Source organism: Vespula vulgaris, chromosome 7 (genome assembly GCF_905475345.1).
Source record: "Vespula vulgaris chromosome 7, iyVesVulg1.1, whole genome shotgun sequence".
NCBI lineage: Eukaryota > Metazoa > Arthropoda > Insecta > Hymenoptera > Vespidae > Vespula > Vespula vulgaris.
Genome location: NC_066592.1, coordinates 4,660,484 through 4,684,391, shown reverse-complemented (window position 1 = coordinate 4,684,391; position 23,908 = coordinate 4,660,484). Strand labels below are relative to the sequence as shown.

Here is a 23,908-nt window from a genome sequence, read left to right as displayed (position 1 = left end):
GATGAACGCAGTGGTAATAACCATCAAGAGCTTCTTACGATATGTCGGAAACGCTTTACGTGGTTAGAACGAAGTGATTTTCAATTTTTCAAATTTTTACGATCATCCTTATATCATTATATTGACACAGGTTCATTTAAAAAAGAAGAAATCTTGGAATATTTTTATATTAAAACGTATCAGAATTTACAAGATTAACGATTACAAATAAAATAGTATTATAAACCCTGCTGGTCATCGTACTCGTAAATTTATGTACCTTTCCTAAGGGCTGCACGTGGCGGCATAGTTCGTGATAGGTCGTTTCTTTCTAACAAAAGAAGTAAGATTAAGCGGAGTAGTACTAGCAGTAATAGTAATAGTAGCAGTAGCAGCAGTAGTAGTAGTAGTAGTAATAATAGTAGTAGTTGTACTAGTAATAGTAATAAGAGGATGAGAAGAAGGGAAAAGTTAGTCGATAGAAAGAAGAAGAACTTTGCCCTCGCATCGGCCGCCGCCGTCGCTGCCGCCAACGCCGTCGCCGCCGTCGGCCCATGCCTTTTTCATAATTGATCGTCCGATCGATATCCGTTCTCTGGCATATTCTGCTTTCAGGACTCGAGGCGGAATTGTACTACGTCAGAGAGGGGGTGGTCAACGCGTACGCCATGAATTTTGTCGTTCCGGTGCCAGCGAATATAGCAGATCTTGAATTTTCCTGGCAGAGTCTAGCCGGTCACCCGGTATGTACGCATGTCTTTTTCTTCTTTTTATTCTTTCCCTTTGGATATATCGTCGTCAAACTTTATCGCCGAAGACTAAATGTCGAGGAATATTTTTCCCGTTAAAGCTGGAACGGAATAATAAATGAAGAGAAAGTGAAGGTCGATGACCGCGACTATGTAAAATTAACTATGTTAATACGAATATTTTTTTTTCTTTTTTTTTTTTTTAATACGAACATCGCTTTAGATTTTATCTTCAAACTTATTGTTTTTTGTTTAATCATATTTTGTTTTAAAACAAATACCTATACTAAGTTTAAACTGTACCGATCGGTGGTTTATAATCGTACGACTTTTCTACTGGAACATTTGTTTGCAACATATTTTGACTTTTTATCTTATATTTTATCGCACCGTCTTATTATAGATGTTAATAGATACACGAGATAGATACGTTCATACATACGTACGTACAATATATACATACATATAGATCTTATTTGCATAAAACATGTTAAATATTCGCTTGGTCAGTTGAATCAAATGGCGAGAGATAGTGGTGGTCCTTTAAGTGTTAAGTCATGGTATGCTCGTTTAAATGAACGCGACTATGTACCGATACATATGTACATACGTAGATATGTACACGTGTATACATACAGAAACGCGTAGAGAGGGCTCTAGAGCATCGTCACGGTAGTTTAGCAAGAGGGTGTTCGATGAGAGAGGGTGGAGGGCTTGGTCGAGGACTATATCAATACTCTATCAATATGAAATACAAACAAGCGATGGGAGAGTGGCAGTCCGTGCCTCGATTTTACTTTCCCCCTTTAGTCACCAAGGAAACCGTACTCACCCTCTAAAACACTCCCCTATCCCTACCTCCCACCTTTGTCTTTCTTCCTTCTTCTACTCAATCGGACAAGAGAAAACGCGGAAAGTCGTGACTTCGTTCGGACGTTAAACGACAAGGAAATCGTGACTACGTGACTATCGTTTCTTCTTTCACTTATCTTTCTCGTTTCAAATTCTTGAAATGTATACCCTCTTTTAATCGATCCGCATTAAATGAATTCACACGAATATGATCATATAGAAATAAAATAGTTTCGATAACAACTCAATAATTATCCATATAAAATAATAGACAACTTTCTCTGTATTTTGTATATACTCCGTGTAAAATGTTGGCTACAGATAAATACATATCGTGTATATTATACGGTTATAAAAAAATATTTGATGTGATCCTCAGTGAAACCATTATTTTACACACATCCATATGCGATAGAAAATTCGGTAAAATTAAAAAATATCGATTTTCGGATTAAAACACCAATATTTCAACATATTTCAATATTTTGAAATTGCGATATGTAGTAATCAAAAAATAACGAGTTTATACGAATATTTGAGATATCAAGTTAAACTGAAGAAATTAATTAATCATTCTTTACTTTCAAATTATATCAAATTAAATCATATTATAATCACCTCCGACAATATAGGAAATTAAATAATTAATTATTTTTACGGAAAGATTTAAATGGCATAATTCAGTACCAGTACATACTCTTTATCAATATGGATAACGTCACGATCATCTTATAAATGTCGCAAGTGTACAGATGTAAAACGCAGAAGGTAGAAACGCGAGGTAGGATTCAATCATCAGAGAAATGCAACGACGCGTACCCGTATGCGAGGGAGACTCCTCGTATACGGTCGAATGCTCCGACGCTTCCATAATTTCATTCGCCTTTGAACGGAACAATTTGCATCCCATTACGAATCGATTGCTTCCTACCGTGTCGAGCTAATAAAAAATGTTTCGATTCGTCGAGCCGACTCCTCGAAAATCGATCGTACGATTTTATTTTAATGAATGCTCAATACCAAATTTTTGCAATTTTATTTCTTATAAATGAAAATTTAAATATGAAATGTTACATTAAAACATTATAAATCCTAATAATAATCAGTCACGATTATAAAATAAACCATGGGACACGTAACAATGTATATTACCATTTACAAAGACTCTCGTATATTTTATTTGGATTAACATGAAATGAGCAGAGATATTAAACATTTATATTGTAGTATAGACGTAATAATAATTGCATCGAATTTAACTAACATTTCTACGTTGAACGTAGCATATGTAATTATCATAAGTAGTAACTTCTTAAAATCATGTATATCTAACAGGTAATAGATTTTATTAAAATAGTTCTAAAATTAGCGAAACAGGATTTATCGTTGAGAAAATATAGAAATCGATATTCAAATGGACAAATCAAATTGGAGTAGATATCCAAGAGATTTGCAAGCGTATATCTATGTATATATCTAGTAGTTGGACGTGTCTATTCGCGTAACAGGGTTGCAACCCCAATTACACGTGCCGTATCGTTCCTCTATCCGTTCATCTGTGTTCACGAAAACTTCTTGTCGTGCGAGGGAATTTACGTTCTCGTCCCTCCGCAATGTCTGACTCACCATCGCTGTTTCTACTCGTAGTTATCTGTGTCCTCCCATTGATAAAGACAATCTCGAATAATCTTGGTGTATCGATAATCTGGTTATCTGCACAAATCGTTCGATCTGATTCGTGCGTGACTCATAAAAATTTATTACTTTTCCTTGATTATGAAGAACTCGAAGCAATCGATATATACTAAAACACAAATTATATATTCTATAAACCGTCGAATACTTCTTGAGATACATTAATCTTGAATACATAAAGTTTCTTTATAATTAATAACATCTTTTTATTTACACTCGATGCAAATATTCTAATATATACAGTTTTTTCAATATTTGATTTTGTTCACCTACACTATTTATATCAAATCTTTCGACTCTTAAAATCTTAAAACACACACACACGTACAGACACATATATATATACATAGAATACAATCAGCTGATCTATTAGAGTTACTCGAGATTAGTCATTCGAGATCGTCTCGTTTCACGAGCTACCCTTGGTACGTTCGAATCGAGACTGTCTGTCCGATTGTCCCAATTATCCTGACGTTCGATCTAACCGAAATCGAAGGGTATAAGATTTGCTCGGGCGATCGGGTAATGTCGAATTCACGATAAGATGAGGGTGCAAGCCTCGCGCCCCTTCTTTTTTTGGTGTACGACTGTAGATAGGGGTTTGTGTATGCCCTATTGCTCTAGATGGCAATAATATCCTTTTTTTTTCTTTCGGAACGAAAGTACGCCCCATCGAGTTCCCATCGGCCTCGAGAGACCGACGGTATTACAAGTAATTGTCGCCCTAGGGTGGTCGAGCATCCACCCCTGTCATATCCACCCCATTTTGCACAACATCCAACTCTCTCCTCTCCTGGTTTTGCTATTCGCGGAGAACGGTGCTAACAATAAGGGGAAAGAAGAAGTGATAAGGAGCTTTTGCTTAACAAGTGGATGATTCACAAATCATCCCGAATTCAAGTTTATTCCCAAAACGTTTGAAATCTGATGGACATGAAATTGAAAAAAAAAGAAATAATGGAAAAAAAATTATTTCTCCTTTTTTTTTTATTACAGATATAAAATATTTGTTTTAGTTATATAGTGTATACATATGAAATTAGTTTGGATTTAAGGTACAGGTAGACGGGTCAAAAGTTTGTAAGTAATTTTTAACATCAATTAGATACTGTTATTTAGAAATTTTCTTAGAATAATAATTTTTTTTCAGATTGTAAAAAAGGTTCTTGATTTGTTTTTTTTTTTTTATAATCTGCAAATAAATTTTTTTAATCACTTAGAAACTTTTTGTTCATCTATATATATGGGGATAGAAAAATTGAGGATATTAAACGTTTTGAAAAATGAGCGGCCCACTTTAGATCAACAACACAAATACATCCATCTTTCTTAATGTCCTACTTCTTGTTCTTCTTCCTCTCTTACTGCAAGTCGAATTGAAACTCGACAGCTAGTAGAAGAAGCTGGAAATGAAAATCCTCTATTTCCTCGAATCATCGATTTCTTTAATCTTTCCGACATCGAGAAGTCAAAGAGCCAAAGGGATGCCATCGAAATGATTGTCCACAAAGACGAATTGTAATTATAAAAGAACCGCGTTATATAAATCAAGAAGATTGTCCTAGAAAAGCTTTAGAGGATAAAAAGAAAGAAGAAATTAGTAATGTAAAAATTGTTTCAATGTATTGATCACATCGAAATGTAATTATAACTATCACTCCTTTTTCAATGTATATTCAATATATCAATAAAAGTGTGCATACTGAATAAACATTTTTGCATTTAGTATATATATTTTTTTAATTATCACGATAAAAAATTATTTTCAATAATCAATGATAGTAAACATCCTTTTTATAATGAAAAACTCAAGAGAAAAAATGAAAGTTCTTAGACATTTTTTTTTTTCATCGTAAAGTAAATACGTTTGTGTGCTCAAAGTGATGTTCGCGATGAAAGAAAAAAGGAAGAAGAAAAAAAATAATGAACACACAAATCCTTTCGATTGTTAGCTCATTCATTACGAATTTATGACCTGCCGTCGTTCCCGACGCGTATGAGAGCGCCGAAATACGTGATCTACGATATTTCATTTTGATAGTTGCGCGCGTGTAACCGTCGATTACCGCGGCTGCCGTTAATTAATTAAATTGCGGCCGTAAATAATCGATCGTATTTTCGTGCATGTTGGCAAACGGTGGTATAGTCGTTGTCGAAATCGTAACGATGGTCATTGACGTTTACAAACGAATACGAGATTATAACTCTTCTCTTTGATATCTTTATCGTATTACTTCTATTACTATCGGTTATAGCACGATAATATTTTCAGTCGACAACTTCAAATGAAATATCATGCTTTCTGAGAGCTCTTTTGAAAGGAAAGAAATGAAAGAAAATCGTTCGATGGTTGACCTGATTTAAATGAGAACTAAAAATTCAAAGGCTTTCTCTTCTTTGATCGTTTCTCTTTATCTCTCCTCATCAAGCACAGATCAATATATACTCCACAATCCTCAACATTCTCTTTGCATTAAATACAAATAGAAGAATTTATATTTTATGAAATAAATTAAATACGATTGGGACGATACAATGTTTCAATTTTTCAACAATATTACGATCAATAATTTCTTACTTATTGTCTATATAATGACGAATGTCATTATAATTTTTTTAAATATTTGCAATAAAAAATAACAGAGGAAAGAGAGTTTACTAATGGTATTAATATCGAATGGTGAAGAGGATGGTGGACAGTGTGGAATTAATTGGAAATTCAACGAGATCACGATCGTTGATGCGAACCGATTAATGCTCGGTACGTTCTCGATAATCCTACAGGAGAGTAGGTGGAGGGCAGGTGATGTGTACGCGCATAGGGCACCACGGAGCCCTTCGTGGCTTCCGTATGGTAAGTCCTGTGAGATAACAGCCTCGTGTTTCGGATAACAGGGAATATCAGCCGCAGGGACATCCGACACCCCGAGTTTACCCGTCGCACCCCTCGGACCGCCGATGAACGCGCCTGCCACGGATTATGCGACATAATCGCCCGTAACCCGAGACCGGACTCGCGTAATTTCTCCGAAAATATATTTTCCATGAGGAATGAGACTGGCACGCCTCCTTTCGGTGATATATCCTTCCTCCGTTTCTTCTTATCATTGTCTCTGTGTAAGATACCATGTACTTACTGTATTCATAAATTATTCGAACCGTTCAAATTATTTTAATTAATTAAAAAATCCATTTAAAAAAATATCATGCTATTCGAGTTGTGTTGCGTAATTTTTAAATTACGATATAGTAATTAGTAGTAAGTAATAAAATTTCTGCAATGTTTCTTCAATGTCTTTTAATAGGATAGAAAAGAAGGTTTGGTACAAGCTTCATTTTAAAAATGCATCGAACAGAGTGTAACAATACTTTTACGAAAGAAGAGATAAAGAGAGATGGAGAGAAAGAATTTTTGCAGTAGAGTTGAATTTTGTAATATTTCAAAATGAAATACGATCGGCATTATCTCCGATAAAGCTGGCGAGACTCGCCACTGGCAGCGTCACGTAAGGTGCGCTTTTCGTAGCTTAACTTTCTCGTAGAAAAGCGACCGTTCGTGAGAGTACGAGGCCTTAAGGTACGAACGTGGTTCGCGTTTAAACTGGAAATTTTGTATATGCTGCATAATACGGCCTTATTATGTTAAGGTATACGAGAGACTACACGACGAAAGATAGAGAGACAAAGAGATAGAGAGATAGAGAGAGCAAGAGAGAAGCAGGTCCTTCCTAGAGGGTGAATGCATAATAGAGTACTGCAACTTCTATCTCTCTCTCCCTCTCTTTCTCTTCTATCTTCTCCTTCTGTTCTATCTTTTCGTCTCGATTAGACTTCAACTTTGGCCAACTCAAGTGGCTGCTTTTAGTTTCAATCTTTTATTGTTTAATGCGAAATAGATTTTTTCAATTCAATTCTATTTACTTCTTTGTCATTATTTTATTTTATTTATATGATATATTTAGTATGTTATATATATATATATATATATATATATATATATATGTATATATGTGTATATATTGTAATCAAAGTATTTTCAATAATGGTGATGATTTCCGTCTAAATAATTTTAGAAAATTTCTAAAGAAAGAATGAAAGAGAAAATGTGCGTTTGATGTTTATGACAAAGTTTATGATTAATGATGGTGCGAAGATTAAAATGAATCTTTGATCGGTAGTGACTATAACATTTGAAAGACGTAATCGAAGTTGATTTTTTAAAGCGATAAGTTTACCAATATCGAGCCGATTTGCAAAGAAATGAAATTACGTTTTTATAGGTACGCTTGCTTATTCCTTCTCTCTTTCTCTCTCTCTTCATTTCTTTCACTTTCGTCGTGGCCTTCATCGTCGAGGTACGTGGCGTTGACGTTTTAATAATTTCATTTGCCACGTCAAGGGCCTCGGTATTTCCACGCGAAACTTTGCGAGGTATTTTCCATGGAAGAGAGCGAAACAACCCAGTCTACTTACCACTACAACCACCACCACTCGTGGCCTGCTTAAGCTCGCAGAGATTCAATTTCAACTCGTTGAATTGCATGCTTTCGCCACGAAACAGCTCGGAACGGGATAACCACGGCGACTAATTTCTTTGCTTACCGAGGAATATAAAACTTTTCAACGATCGAGGCCAAGAAATGAGAGAGAGAGAGAGAGAGAGAGAGAGAGAGAGAACGAAAGAAGAAACGAAAATGATGGCTGTGCAGCCTGAAAAAGACGAGAAAGACATTCACGAGAAGGAGTTACGCGCGTTGTAGCGTGTAAATTAAGCGTAAGAGCGTAAGATGTCGAGACGGTTCACCCCTTTTAACGTAGGGTGAGAAGGGCTTGAATGATCGTTAACGTCCTCCTCTTGAAAAACGATCATTAAAACTAACCTAACCGGGTAATTGTAACGCGAAAGAAAAACACGCCTACCTATCCGTGAAATGGCTCTATTATTTTTTCTTTCTTCTTCCTACCAATTTTCTAACCTTCCTGTATTTCTTTTGGTCTCACGTGAAAGGAATTACGAGAATAGCCTGTGGTTGTGTCACGTTTCCTATTTTTGTCTTTCTCTTTCTACTTGAGATTACAATTTTATATCGTCTACGTATACTACGTTATACCGTCTACATTTTTAAGAGACGCGTTTATTAAATAATAAAAGTATTTCATTAAGCATAACACTCCGAAGTATTTTCTTAAATTCTGTAAATTTTGAAATTTTTTCAAAAAGGCGAAGCACGTTCAATATTTATCTCCAGCGCAAACAATTTAATTATCATAGACCGTAACTAATATTTAAAACAAAATTACTTCTAAACGAACTGCACCGTTCGTTAATATTAATATGCTCCGTTATATGGACCGATAATTTTCCATAGAAAATTGTTACGATATCATTACTGATATAATTAGCGAGAGAGCGTGTAATGTACAAAATGGGTTAATGAAAATTAGAACGCTTGAAATCACGCTACAAATATAACACTTAAAAAACATCGATCGTAAAACATTGCCGTTGTTACAAAAAAAAAAAAGAGAGAAAAGAAAGAAAAGTAATAGAAATGAAAGAAAGAAAAAAAAAAGAAACAGAAAATCGTCTCATTTGCGAAAATCCAGAACACTTTAAAGGCGATCGAATTCCAGGTCGAGAAGAAAGATGTTGGTAGAAAGTTAGAAGACGCGTGTGTACTCGTCTAACGTAGCTTACCTATAAATTCCTTTCGTCTCGGCAGCTCGGAGGAGACGCCGGCAAAGTTCTCTATAGAAAACTCTTAGATTACGTCATTAATTTTACGAAAGTCCGTGTGCTAGGTCCCTCATGGAAAGTGAGAAAGAGAGAAAGGAGAAGAGAGGCCATGGAGATTATATCGAGAATGGAAGCGTTAGTACTGGCTGGCATTGAGCGATCGCCTCATCTTCCTTGCGAAAAGTTAGATGAGGAAATTTGTCCTTGCGATAGGTTCCCTCATAGTTGCTGAACTTGTGCACGTTTCTCTATATTACCAACGTAGAAAGATAGAGAGAGAGAGAAAGAAAGAGAGGGAGAGAGAAAGAGAAAAGAATAGAGTGAGCGAGTAGAGGACAAAGAGAAAGCTCGTTGTTCACATTTTTTTAAATTGTTATTTCGGTGATACCTGTTACATCGGAAACAGAGAGAGAGAGAGAGAGAGAGAGAGAGAGAGAGAGAGAGAGAGAGAGAGAGAGAAGGTTTGTAGAAATATTTGAGACTAGGAGAAGCCTTCGAGTAGGAGGAACCAGCTAAGCCCTTTGGGAATTAATATCTTGAGTGGGTAGGAACGATCAGAGAACCACTTCGATGATCGTCGAAGCGATTAAACGACGGAAGATGAAATCGTCGTGGATGTTATCGACTATATCCGTTTTTATTCAATACATTTCACGCATTAGAAATGTTTTATTTTATTATCGATCATTCTCCTCTGTTAAATATTTTTTATCCTTGATAGAACGAAGTCAGACGGCTCGAAGTAAATCTCTTTAAGATCATCCAATTTTCCTTAGAAACATTAATTGAAAAGGAAAAAATTGTCCGGACTTTTTTACATTAAGAATTTATTCAAAAATCACTTTAAAAAGGACAATGATTAATAGCCACTTAATAAAATGGAATTTGTCCTTTGTGCTATCTTTTTTTCTTTTTCTTTTCCTCTTTCTCGTATCATCATGGTATCGCAAAAACTTGAAAAAATTCTTTCGCTAACAAGCGTAAACTACGTTTACAACGTTAAAAGGAGAAACGAGAGAGTCTGGAGCTTTGATAAAATCAAGAAGGAAGGAGAACGAATAAAGTTTTGTTCCTCGTTCTATCACAGTAAACTTCTTAGTAGATCTTAGAAGAAAATTCTCTTCTCGTTATTTCCTGAAAAGCCAGAGATCGGCTTACAATTTCTGTTGGGGTGATCGTTGCGTTGTCGAGTTCTCGTAAGTCTTGGTGTTGGCTCACCAGAGAAGCATAATTACAGACTTAGTCCAAGGACGAAGAAACGTCGCATTTTCACGACGATAGGAGATGATGAGATCTTTGGTGTCTGCTTAGACTCCTATCTATGTTTGAACGGCCGTCGAAGAAACGAGCGTAGAACGCTAGTAGGAAAGTCGGGATCAGACGGTCGTTTATCAAACGTAGAATTAGGGACATCTGTCCGCTCTGGAAGCCCGCCAAATTGAGTACCCGCCCTTTGCAACCGACGCGTCCTTCGAAATCAACGGAATATTATCTCTTTCCTATTATCCGCTATCTCTTCTCTAAGATTTTTTATTTTTTTCTTTTTTTTTCTTTTATCTTCGTCGAGTACAATTCATTTCAGATTTCGTTACTTACGAATTGAATAGAATAAAAAAATTGGTAATGTTATTAAATTGGTATATAATGATTACATTTTTTTTTACATTATTAAAAAATGAACATATACAATACGTAGAAAATAGAATAAGTTGTAACTTAAACAACGATACGTTATAGTGTTCGATAATTGTTCAATCGACTTGTTTTTCCTTTTTTTTTTTTTTTAAATTAACCAAAAATGTCTCATTAACGTAGAAATTCAATTTCTGAATTAACGAGAAGGAGAGAATCAAATGGTGGTACTCGAAAGGAATAAACTCTTGGAATGATTTTAAGGGGCTGACTTAAAAGCGATTACCTACTTCGGACGAGTCGGGTATCATCGAGTTGAACGAGCTAGGATAGCCTGCTAATGATTTATCGCTGTAATGGACAAATGATACGAGCGAGGTGTCGTGCTAATGCTAACACACGTAGACGCGTAACAACCGTCTGATAGATGCGTGCTAAGCGAGGCAAAACAGTCTGTGTAACGTCGAGTTAATCGATGAAATTCACGCATCGTTATCGCGAACTTCCAACGTGACTAGAAATTCGATTGCTTGTGGAAAACTGATGTAGTTTATATAACAGTCGCCTGTAGCTCTATTTAAAATAAGAGAAAATATATGAATCAAAAATTCTCTTTCCCTTTATCTTTCTCATATACAAGTATCTACAAACGTTGGAAATTATTTTTATTGAAAGGAAAAATAAAATAAATCATTTTTTGATTCGTTCCTTTGACACGTATTTCACATTCTCTCGCTTATTTGATCTCGAAAATGCTCCCGACGATGGAACAATTCTTTTATTCAGTTCTCGTAGCATATTGAAGTATTTTATTCAAATAGTATAAGGTATTTCATATCGCGATGAAATAAAAAGAGTTTTGATAATTTATCGAAGAAAAAAATCGATCGAGTCGAACTGAAAATTGCTTCTTGTTATAATTCGTAAAGTTAAGGAGAATAATTTATGGTTTATTGCAATTTATAATAATTTTATTCATTGTCTCGTTACGAAATACTCCATATTCCTTACCTCATAACAACGATCAAATTCTATCGATAAGCCAAAGGCGAAGGATAAACAGTCGCTCGTAAACACGATTGCAATTAGCTGTCTTTGGTAACGCAAATGCAGCAGCAGATTCGACCATACGTTTCACGCTTGGAAGAGAATCGATCGACGCAAAGGATTCAGTGAGACGAGAGTATATTGCCTTGAACGGGAGATATATTGATAAAGAAAGTGAGAGAGAGAGAGAGAGAGAGAGAGAATGAAAATAATGACTAGTATATGTGATTGTGCTCTAGATGGATATATCATTCGATTGCACAATTTGCTTGTTTGTATACTTACACTTTGCACAAACATTTATTTTATTTATTCATTACAAACGCCATCCAATATTTATTCGCTTTTAAAGATATTTTTCTAAATCATTAAAATGGAAAATGCATCGATTGCACAAATCTTTTTTAAGAAATAAAAAGTTTTAAAAATCAAAACGATAATCATTTTTTTAATTATCCATTGATATTTTATCTTAAGGACAAATGTTTGTAAGATCGTAATAATAATTGATTGGTATCGATAAGAAAAGATATCTGAGAAGATCGAGTTTCGGGTTAACACAGTTAAAAGGAACGGTGCCAGAGTCTTGCGACTTTAAGCGTAGGTGTCGCGAATAGTATGCGAGCGTATAAGGTAGAAGGTCGGGATCAGAGGCTCGTTTATCAAGTCCCTGGATTCCGGACGTCTGTCCCATGTCCCACAGGATGAATTTATCGGTTTTATAATTAAGCGTGGCTGGCAATACCCGCCAAGTAACGCGCAGGTAATTTATATACATATACGTATATATCTTTCTTTCTCCTTCTTTTTCTTTCTTTCTTTCTCTTAGTGATACTTTCTATACTTCTCTTAGATGTAACCTTCTTAGTAAAACTTACCCTTCTCATCCCCATTTTCGTACTTTAAACGTAAGCGAGATCCTCTTTCTCTTTCTCTCTATCTCTCTTTCTCTCTGTTCAACTTGAATAACGGACGGTAGTTTGCTTTGTTCTCGATACTAAGCTAAGATTCCACAGTGTAGATGGATAGAACAGAATTCAGATGGTTTTGTATCGTTGTATTTGAGTCGTGGCGACTGAAAGTTGTTAGGTATACGTACACAAGAGGCAACGTCCTAACGAGCATGTAATTACAATGAAACGATTGAGCTCTGTACGAAGCTCTGGGAAATCCAGGTAATTATTACGAATTATAGCGGAAACCGAGAGTGCAGCAGCTCGTAGGCTCGAGTTAGGACAGCTTCGCTAGAGGAGAGAGAGGAGATGAGAAGGTTTGCCTGGGAGAGACGGGAGAAGTCGAGAGAATGAGAGAGAGAGAGAGAGAGAGTGATAGAGAAGAGGAGAGACGAGATGAAGGGACAGAGGTAGAGACAGTGGTAGTAGGAGAAGCCACGAGAGAAAGATGGAGAGAGAGAGAGAGATAGAGAGAGAGAGAGACAGACAGAGAGAGAGACAGAGAGAGAGAGAGAGACAGAGAGGAGTGAACGGATACGGCACGGTATGGAGTTTGAGGCTTGTTTGAACAGGCTGCAGCTTCCAAAGAGGGTGGTCGGGGTAGTAGGGGTTGCTATGACGATCACGCCCCATCGAATTACGCGAAAATTGCCCTACGTACCCCATACCCAATCGTCCACCCTTCATCAGGACTTCAGTCTTTCCAAACTCACTCATTCTCTCTCTCTCTCTCTCTTTCTCTTTCTCTTTCGGTCTCTGTATCCCTCTTTCTCTCTGTCTGTCTTTCTCTCTCTCTCTCTCTCTCTCTCTCTCTCTCTCTCTCTCTCTCTCTCTCTTACTCTATCATTCGTTCTCTCCTCGTGTTACGAATGCGAGCGACGATAAACGGTTTTGCCAAATCGCATGCCTTTCGATCGACCTTTTCACTCAGCTCTCCCATCTTCCCTAACTCTCAAAGTACGTAGTAGTCAAAGTCGATGACTAAGTCCGACCAGATATTAAAGTATCATACGTAACATTGCATTCGTCGGATATAACTTGATGTTATCAAAATATTTAGAAACTATATGATATGCATACATGGAGAAACATAATTGAATTGAAATATAGATTTTATTAATTTTAAATAAATTATTAAGGGGTTATTACGATATTATATTAGTGAACTTTAATTTAAGGATATGTTAATAGCCAAGAAAGAATCAACATATTTGCAAATAGAATTATGTTTCTATGTTTATTCGACGATATACTTCGATCTAGAATCTGACATTAAATGGATCTTACATACCTACGAATAGAATAACTACGACATATAATTACATAACCAAGCTGTTCCCATTAAATTCGTTTAAAAACACGGGTTTGAATCGAGATCGAAATAGCCATTACATAAATACACGTATCCTACGTTATTGTTTCTTATAGGTTTCGATACGAGGTCGGGTTACGTGCAGTGGACACAAATTTTCTCTTTTTTCTCTCTCGCCTGTTGTTAGGTAATAAGCCGGAGGCAGGATTAAAAGACTACGAAAGTCCAATATCGGTGGGACCGTCAGGTTGCGAGTAAAAGAGCTAGACGTTACACGAGATTCCTGTGGGAATTCCTGCAATCCTTTACGTGATTTCACTCTCTCTCTCTCTCTTTCTCTCTACCTCTATCTCTTTCTTTCTCATGTACTACGGGTGCTACACAGGGGACGCAATGTTTTCGCATTAAGGGTCAAACTGTCCCCTCCGCAACTGAACATATATACACATACACGTGCGCTCTCGCGCGCTTGCTCACTCACATATACATATATACAACAAGAACAGTGCCAACGAGTCGCCGCAATTTATACGCTCCTGGCGCCAATTAACCGGACTTTCTCGTAATAAAATTAGCCTCGCACGATTTCGTCCTGTCCCTGTTATACCATTCGTCGCGTTTCATGTCTCATGAAGGTTCTCGAACGTAAACCGACGACAGAGCTACTACCTCGACTTTTCCACTCTTCTTTACCAACGTTCATATTCGTTTTTAATTAAAAATGGGATTAAAATATATATCGACGTGGCACGGCACCGACGCGAGAAAAAAGACCAAGCTGATTAACTCTGGGGATTCTGTTTGTTCCTGAATTTCCATTATTTGGCTTTACAAATGAGTTGTTTATCTGCTATGTATATAACAAGAGAAAGAGAAGAGAGAGAGAGAAAAGTGTTCAAAATTTGTCCATTTATCGTGTGATTTTACGAAATATGAAACAATGAAATGCAAAGAGACATAAAAGATAAAAAATATATATATAAGTAATTTCATTTAATATCTATGAATATCCAAGAAATAAAATTAAGATACTTAAAGCTATTTCGAATTTAGATGAACAGCATGGAAAATTCTATATAAAATTCTATATAAAATGAAAGTTCGCGAAATAAAAAGATTATTATTGCTTTTCGATATGTATGGTCATGGTTTATAGAAAATCATCGACGAAAGTTATCAATCAAGCTAAATTTTCTGACTGTCCATCGCGTAAGAAATTAATTTCCTTTTGCGGTTTGGTTTTCTATTACAACGTTGGAGGAGAACAGTCCATTTTATTTCGATTTTTCCGCGGTCGTATCGCCGCCAGAAACCGCCACGTATAACAATGGTACCGGTCGACCTAGAGAAGTGAATGAATTGACAAGGAAATGCCACACAAAGAAAAAGAGAAAGAGAGAGAGAAAGAGAGAGAGTGAAAGAGGGAGGCAGGGGAGAGGAAATATTTTTCATTCGCCGAAGTAACGTCAATTTTTCACGGGATCGTGGACAACAAAGTTAGCCCAGGTGAACTACTTTATTTGCGGAACGCCATTGTCCGTCCATGGCTTGTAATTTCTTATAAACTCGTTTCTTCGTGCATTGTTTTCTCTCGGCACCTCTCGTGAGTGCTTTTAAAAGCTTTATCACGAAAAAGAGGAAGAGAAAAAGAAAGAAAAAGAAAAGAGAGAGTGAGAGGGGCAGGAAACGAGATAGACGATTATAACGGTCGTTACTTACTGCCGAAGAACTATGAAAAGACTAAAGTGGAAAGTACCGTTCGTGGTAGGTCACGTCAAAAAACAAAAAAAGAAAGAAAAAAAAATAAAATGAAAGAAAAGAACCATAAAAAAAATGACCGAAAAAGGAAAAAGAATAAATTTTCTGAAGACTTTATCTGGGACGGTATAATATACACGAAACAAAATCATTTTTACCGGTCTTGATAAAACATCTAAACATACATGTAATTACAACTTTAGATTTGTGCTGTAATACTATATTATCTTGATAAGGATCTACTGTTTATGCGTGTAACTATGTAATTAAATATATAGAGAAACAAGTGTATAGATAAAAATCGAAAGTGCTTTGGTTCATAAACTAATTTGACATTTGTTCGTGAATAGGGTTAACAGAGAAGATCAATGAGAAAGACAGAAGGTAGAGATCATATCCGTTTGTCATTTTCCTCTTCACTTGACTGACGTTTACGTCGGGACGACTTAGCATTACTTCCGGGATGAAGATGAATTAATCGAGAACCATCTTTTCGTACTCTCTCTTCTCTCTCTCCGTCTCTCTTTCACATACACACACACCCTTCCGTGCTACTCTCCTTTCCCTCTTTCTTTTCTTCTATAACGAATATCTTCACTCCACTTCGTCTTCTAAACCCTTTCATCGCGTTCATCGCCATCGTTACGTCGTCGTAAGCAAATAGATTCGAGGAAGAGGGGAGATCCTCGTTTCTCCTTCGACCGAGAGAAAATTTCTGCGTACAACCCTTTAATAATAATTTATTATCTTCTTGAACGTTAGACGGATCAAACGGCATTCCATTACGTCGTTAATACAATATCGTTCGAAGAGTATGGCTACGGATAATTGAATAATTTAATAAAGCTTTTCGTCGTCAGACGTCGAAGTACGTGGGAAGATATGGAAAGGACCATTTCGAACGATCTCGATAAGGGCATAACTTAAACACTATATTTAAACGTTATGTCGAGGGTAAAAAAGAGGTGTTGGAAAATTGGTAAAGAGTTCGCATAGTCTTCCTTCGTATAATAGCGATGTCATATTTGAGGACAATGCCCGACGTTTAAAAGGAGAAAGGGAAAGAGACAAAGAGAGAAAGAGAGAAAGAGAGAGAGAGAGAGAGAGAGAGAGAGAGAGAGAGAGAGAGAGAGAGAGAGAGACACAGGAGGGAACGACAATTTAACGAGCGTGGTTCTAATTATTAGCTCGACTGTACTTCACGGACTGTGAGAGAACCGAAGAGGGTCGCGTAAGAGTTGTTTCTACCCTCGGTGTTAACGCGATATACCCTCTAGGCTTCAGGCAAAGCCTACACTGAGAGAGATAGAGAGATAGAGAGATAGAGAGATAGAGGGAGAAAGAGAGAGAGAGAGAGACAGACAGACAGACAGAGAGTGAGAGAGTAAGAGCAAACGCGCATGTGTATGCTAAGTCTCGGCTCACCTAGCCTCATCTACGTTTCTGTTTAGACTTGTCTATCTCTCTTCCTCTTCGCGTCTCTACGCTTCCATACATATGCATCCAGATGATTTACTGTCCTTTGCACAACACTCTCCATCTCTCTCTCTCTCTCTCTCTATCTAACCCTGTCTTCGTCTTTGCTTTTACTCTCAGAATCCTCTCCCAAAGCCCATCAGGCAAGTGTCGTAGATTCCAATGTTCAAGGGCACTCTTCACATATTTGTTGAGGCTGAAGTAAGCTTAGAATTAATTTACTATTCCAGATCTAGGAGTTAGAGATTGTATACTCTGTAGTTTTATAATAGTAAAAACAAAAAACCGCATTAAAAGGAAAAGAGAGTAATTCTTTTGAAATGGATATTGCATTTGAAGTCTTCGAAATCGATATACATCCAAGTATTTATCTTATCAAGCTATACTTTCTTTTTTTTAATTTTTATATCACGGGTATATATATATTCTGCATACTTTCATTCTTATCATATACTTACAATTTTCTGATACAATGAATAAAAAATAAAGAATAATACTTTTTATTTATTTAAAAATATTTACATTAATTTTGTAATGGATGCTATAATTTTTGTTTGATATATTTTTAATGTCAAACATTTGTTCACGAAAACCTTCGGAACGAAGGTTCTCGTTCCATTTTCGAGGAAGGTAGTAGCGTTATTGCAAAGCCACAGAACTAGCGATCCAATTCGCGATAACCAGCCTGTCGCTTTGGTCCAGCTCTCGGTTAGCTATCTGTCGGCGTTGCTCCGATTTCTCCTATTCGACGCTGACTGAGAACTTTCTCTCCCTTCCGGGTATTGTCCTATCGAGCTTCGAACGGGTCATACAGACAGGCGGAAACATGGTGGAAAAGCGTTAGGACCACGGTGACACTCTGTCGTCCATTCGACTGGAAAGCGATAACGTCTTCGATCGATCGGTTCGAATCTGACGAGAGCTAAGATCGTGCATGATTTGAAAGAACTATCGGAAAAAGGAAAAATGTACATGGACCTATCAGATTATCGACATTTTGACTTACTTTTAGTATCTAAAAGAGTAATGTAAAGAAAAAATTTTATTATTAAGATTGAAATTACAATAAGTTATATATAGTATACATACGTACAATGTCAATATTTTAAAATATACGTACGTATCTATATTTATATAAATATAATTATATTAATATTTGTAGATATATATATATATATTTTATATATATATATATATATATATATATATATATATTCATATAAAATAGTCTACATAAAGTGTTTGCCACAGTATTGAGTTAAATGTCTTTATTTATTCTTTGTTCTTATTAATAAAATGATTAATTCTTTTATACTTATAGAAGAGATAATATTGTTTCATATTACTTTTGGAAGTAGAATAGGATTAATATTTATTTTCATATTCAGATAGCTCTTATCAAAATGAATATTAATCCGAAAGATTTATTTTTTCTTTTTCTTATTCAGTCAAATCATATAATAAAATCTAGTTTTCTTTTCTTGCTAGAAATAATTCCTCTTTTCTCGAAACAGTATGGGTTTCTTTCGTCAGCCTTATGAGCTACGATCACGCTCGCGTTAAGACGTTTTCGTGATAAGACGATCTCCTCGGGAAAACGCGATAGACACGAGTACTCAGAAATGGTTTTACTAAGCCTTAGGCAGCGATGATTGATGACGCTACGAAGATTTTCATTTTACGATATTTATTTCTATTCGTTTTAAAGCATATAATCTTATCACTTGTATACTTACATGAAAGTAAAATGAAAAGAAGAGGAAGGGAGAAGGAAAATGAATATATTTACCTTTGCGAAAATATATTCAAACAGTGATTCTCAAACTTCTTTAAATCATGCTTCTCTTAGAAAAAGAGAAGTTCTCGATTAACAGAATCTAATGATTCGCTTATTTAGCATATATCTCGTTCGAATAAAGTTAAAAACAATGATAACAAAGAAAAAGAAGTTGCTACTATTCGATTTCGACGTAACATTTTTTAATCCAACTTCTAAATATTTTTTATAAAGAAATAACGAAGTACTTATGTACATACGCCTATATTAAGAAACTAGATACGAAATGGAAGAAAGAAAGAAGAAAGGAAATTTCTTCTTCGACGATCTTGGTCTATATATATCAGTAAGAGAACAAAGAAGATCGGCACGTTCATTGCACTGCTTTAGTTGAAGAAGAGAAGAGAGATAGAGAAAATTCCAGTTTCGACGTATCTTCTTTCGATCGACCGAGTTTCGCTTTTCCTATGAATCGGAAAAGAAAGGCAGGAATGTTAGGAACGATGAGAGTGCTCTTGCCCTTCTCGTTTTCGTCAAAGACTTTCCTTTAATTTCTAGCGTATCCGATATATATATATATATATATATATATATATATATATATATATATATAAAATGTCCAGCTGAACGGGATCGGGCATGGTAGGAAGGGTGCCGGCAAAACTCCATAGCAATCGACAACGTCTCATCGTAAGCTCGTAACTTTAGACTCCGAGATGGTTGTACGTGTAGGAAAAAGGATCGGTGGTATTTCGTTATTGCGAGAAAGATAAAAGAAAAAGGAGAGGGTGGAACTTTAGATAAGAACACGCTAACCGTGATTCTCCTTTTCTAGTCACGTGTTTCGCGAGTTCTTTTTCTTTTCTTTTTTTGTCGATGATATACGTGAACATGTTTCTAATTTCGTTGCATACATTTAAAGATGAATTTGTAAAATTTGAAAAAACAAACATTTACTTTTTTCTTTTTTTCTTTCTTTTTTTTGGTAATAAATTTCCACATTCGACGTTCATTAATTGATTTATTGCGATTTCGACTATTATAAATCGAGAATCAATCATTTTTATAAGAAAATGTTTATTTAAATTCTTATATCTAATCTTATATCTATGCTTAAAAAAAGAAAGAGCGAAGCGTATCTTTGAAATAATGATACGACAACGAAACTAAAATCGAATCGAGAGGGTGAAGTATAATTTCGAGATAAATTCTATGCGACTCGTTTCCCTTAAAATTTCGACAACGCTTCAGTACGGTTGGCGCCAAGCAACGGCGGGAACGCGCAGGGATAATAACACGAAGTAGTCCGCATAATTTCGTGATAAATCGTCGTTCAGGGACTTCAAAAGCCACACTCGTTTCCTTCCTATCTTCCACGCTTCGACTAGACTCGAGCGTCACTATACGGCTTCCCTTTCATCGACCATAACAATGGCGATACTGCGATTACTCTTTTACCCCCAATCATCTATCCCGACATTCACCGTCTCGCTTTCATTTTTCCTTTTTTTTTTATCCTCTTGAACGATTGATTGTTTTACGCAACGTATCGAAAAAGAAAAAGAAATGACTTCTAGTTAACCTTTATAGTTAATAGATATTGTTTCGACGTGAAATACTATAGGGAGGGAAACTTCAATTTAAAATGAAGAAAAATGAGAAGGATGATAGTGCTGAAAATTTAATACTCGATAATTATATTGCTTTTACATATATACTTATATAGGTATAATTATAAGAGAAATAAATTACTTATTATATTATATAAATTATCATTGTGCATAGTTCAAGACCAAACAAAAAGATTTTCGTTTTAACAAAAGAATTTCAAATTTCTTTTAACCCAAATTACATCTTTAATTCGTTATATTAAGATACGTTGAACGTACTGGACAAGACTGATAGAAAGGTTCAACAAAGTTTCGAGAGAGTATGAGTAAATGAGTTCGAGAGGGTCGGACGAAAGCAGACGCAGCTTGGGTAAACATTTTTACGTTATTATGAGGATCCGAGAGTGGATATTAAGTAAACGCCTGGCAGCGTTGAGAAATCGTTGTAGAGTAGCCGAATAGCGTCGTTCCTGCTCAAACCAGCCTCCTCCCCCAACCTTTCTTCGAACTAGTCGGATCGAAAATTCAACCCCCTAAACCTCCCACTTTCACCCTCTTCTTCTTCCTCTTCCTCTTCTTCCATTCTCGATGTCGAGGTAATCGCGAGATTGAACGGACGTCTCGTTCGCCGCTCGAGTAGTTAATCGCGATTTTCAAGAGCACGAGGAGCCATTGAGGGGCAGGGGTGGTGGATAAAACGTCGTACTTTGCATTTCGGTAAAGCCAGCGAACTCAGTCGATTTTACCATTCATCCTTCTTTTTACCATTTCCTTTTATTCGCGAAAACGGATCGTTCGCTACGATAACCGTATATCATCGGCTAATCCAAGAACGGCGCGTTTATGCGTCGTAAAAATAGAGAAAGGATGAGAGAGAGAGAGAGAGAGAGAGAGAGAGAGAGAGAGAGAGAGAGAGAGAGAGTGTTAAGTGGAGCGAGAAAGAAATTTTTCATCGTCTACACGCAGTCTGAATGTACTTCCTTTCCTTTTTTCATTCTTTTCTCTTTTTTTCTCTCTCACCGAGAGGACTTTGGTCGTCGTGATATCTCGCATAAATCTATAGATACATTCTTCTTTATCTATTTTATATTAGAGTGATAACGGGACTGATCCATTGAAGTGGGTACATTTGAATAACCGGATACTTTTTATGATACGAATGAATTCTTCGGTAGAATAAAACTTTCTTTTTCAATCGGTAGCCACGAATCTTTTTTTCTCGATTATTGGGAATGAGAATAACGAATAAATATGAGCTGTTTGTTTTGCGAAGAAAAATATTGATTTTTCATTTGACAAATTTCTAAGAACATTCTCGATCATTGACGTCCGATAAAGTACACTGAATGTTACATAGCATGACATGAGAAAGACAGATATATTACGATCAGATGGACCTGGAGATTCTCGTACTAGACAAAACATTACCGAGGTAAAAATTGAAAGAGTAACATGAAAAAAGAATTAAGAGGATTGTTGGGGATCTCCAGGGATGGCAAGTAAACGCGATAGGCAGGTGTCACGCCATCGAGTTACCCCCTGGCGCGACGATCACGCAGATTACGATGGTCTCGTGCACGAGTTTGTCTCGGGGGTGTTTACCCCTTTCCCTTCTACCACCCACTTTTCCCCAGCAGCTCTCTTCACTCCCACAACTAACGGACTTGGTTACGTTGACACTGCATCACGAAGCACTAACCACGTTATTTATGTTACCTCGTAAAACTTGTGGCGTGCCTAAACACACTATTCCTTACGATCCTCTCTAGCTTCCCCTTTTTCCTAAAGATCGGACACGTATACACGCTCTGGCAAATTGTACTTAGGAGTGGATGGGGGAAAACGTGGGATGAAGCGAGGGACTTGAGGGTTGGGGGTTGAGAGGTGGAAGGGTAAAAGAAAAAAACGAGTTACTTTCTCATTTCGAAGATTTCTCAACGATCGTCCTCGACCGAGATTAGGCTTAATAGTCGACGGACCAATCAGCGTAAACATTCGTGCCCGAATTAATGCGGGATTATTCGTAAAAAAGAAAGAATGCATGCTTCGAGTCAATGAAGTATAAAAAGTTGATCTGTAAAAAGTCTACTTTCCACGTATTATACGTTCATTAACCGCGTCTACTAGCTCGATCCGCTTATTCCGACATTTCCGATACGTACCATACATACGTATGTAAATACATAGCTCCAGAGCTCGATCCGCGATTACATTTCTATCCGCGCTTAATGTACGCGCTAGTAACGTGTTTACGTTGCATGCATACCCACAGAACGACTCTCGTATTAAAGGACTACTATTCGTCGAGAATGGCGCTGTGGTAAAGAACATACGCGAGATTCGTATCTAGGAAAGATCGGTATTTCTAATTTCTTTATTTTCGACGACTTTTTGTCCCTTTTTAATTTCTCTTTTTTCTCCAAGGACTAGAACGTTCACGTTACGTTATTTATTCACAAAAAGGAATTTCCTTTCAGTTACCATATTCTATGGAGTTGGATTACGACGTGGTGAGAGTAGCGGGTGCAGCTTCGGGCATGATGGCTTTACTGTCTCCGAGGGTGAACGTGTCGGCCAAAGGCGAGGTCCCCGTCGTCCTGCAAGTCTTCAGGATCAGACTGCCTTGTTCCGGTCTCGTTAGCGCCGAAATTCCTTTGGCCCTCAGGCTGAACGTCACCGCACCTCCTGGGACCAAGTATAACGACACCATACTGGTTTTCAAGAGGAACAAAATCTGCTTGAAGGGTGCGTCGGATCATTAAGAACCGTTTTCGAATATATTATAATATAGTATAATGTATACACACACACACACACACACTCGCGCGCGCATGAAACTAAAATTTCACAGGGTCTATAGTATTTTGATAAAATTAAATGTCTTCTAAAGGCATTATTTCACTTTAATTATTGCGGTGAAATATTTACGCTAGTATATTTTGATAATGAAATTTAAATAATAACAATATAGACGATTTTATTACGATTATATAAACTTTACATCGAGAGTTCTATATTATAGATATATTATACAATATGACAATATATTTATAATGTACGACACCGTGTAAAATAATACTTAAATTAGTATAACTATAGTCCCGAAATCGTTCTCAAAACGTCGCGATATTTTTCCCCGACGAAATTGTCATTTTCGTTTTTGCTCTCCCATTGTTTTCGTTATTTTCCGAATGCAAACGAGTCGAGGCTCGTGCGTACAACGGACGAGCTTTCACGCGAAGTACCTTTGTCTCTAGCGTATACATGTGCCACTCGATAATTACTTCGTTTATGTAATCGCGAATTTAATTAGCGTGCTGGACGAGTTCAC

At 36.5% G+C, this 23,908-nt stretch overlaps 1 protein-coding gene across 2 annotated transcripts in view; it reads left to right on the top strand.

Moving 5' to 3' along the window:
- The window catches only part of LOC127065281 (tyrosine-protein kinase Drl), a 74,965-nt gene that overhangs the window by 29,326 nt on the left and 21,731 nt on the right, over positions 1-23,908 (top strand). For both annotated transcript variants that reach the window (XM_050997393.1, XM_050997392.1), the window contains exons 2-3: positions 595-722; positions 23,055-23,322. In XM_050997393.1, the coding sequence (XP_050853350.1) occupies positions 595-722; positions 23,055-23,322 (396 nt within the window). The remainder of the gene's footprint in view (positions 1-594; positions 723-23,054; positions 23,323-23,908) is intronic.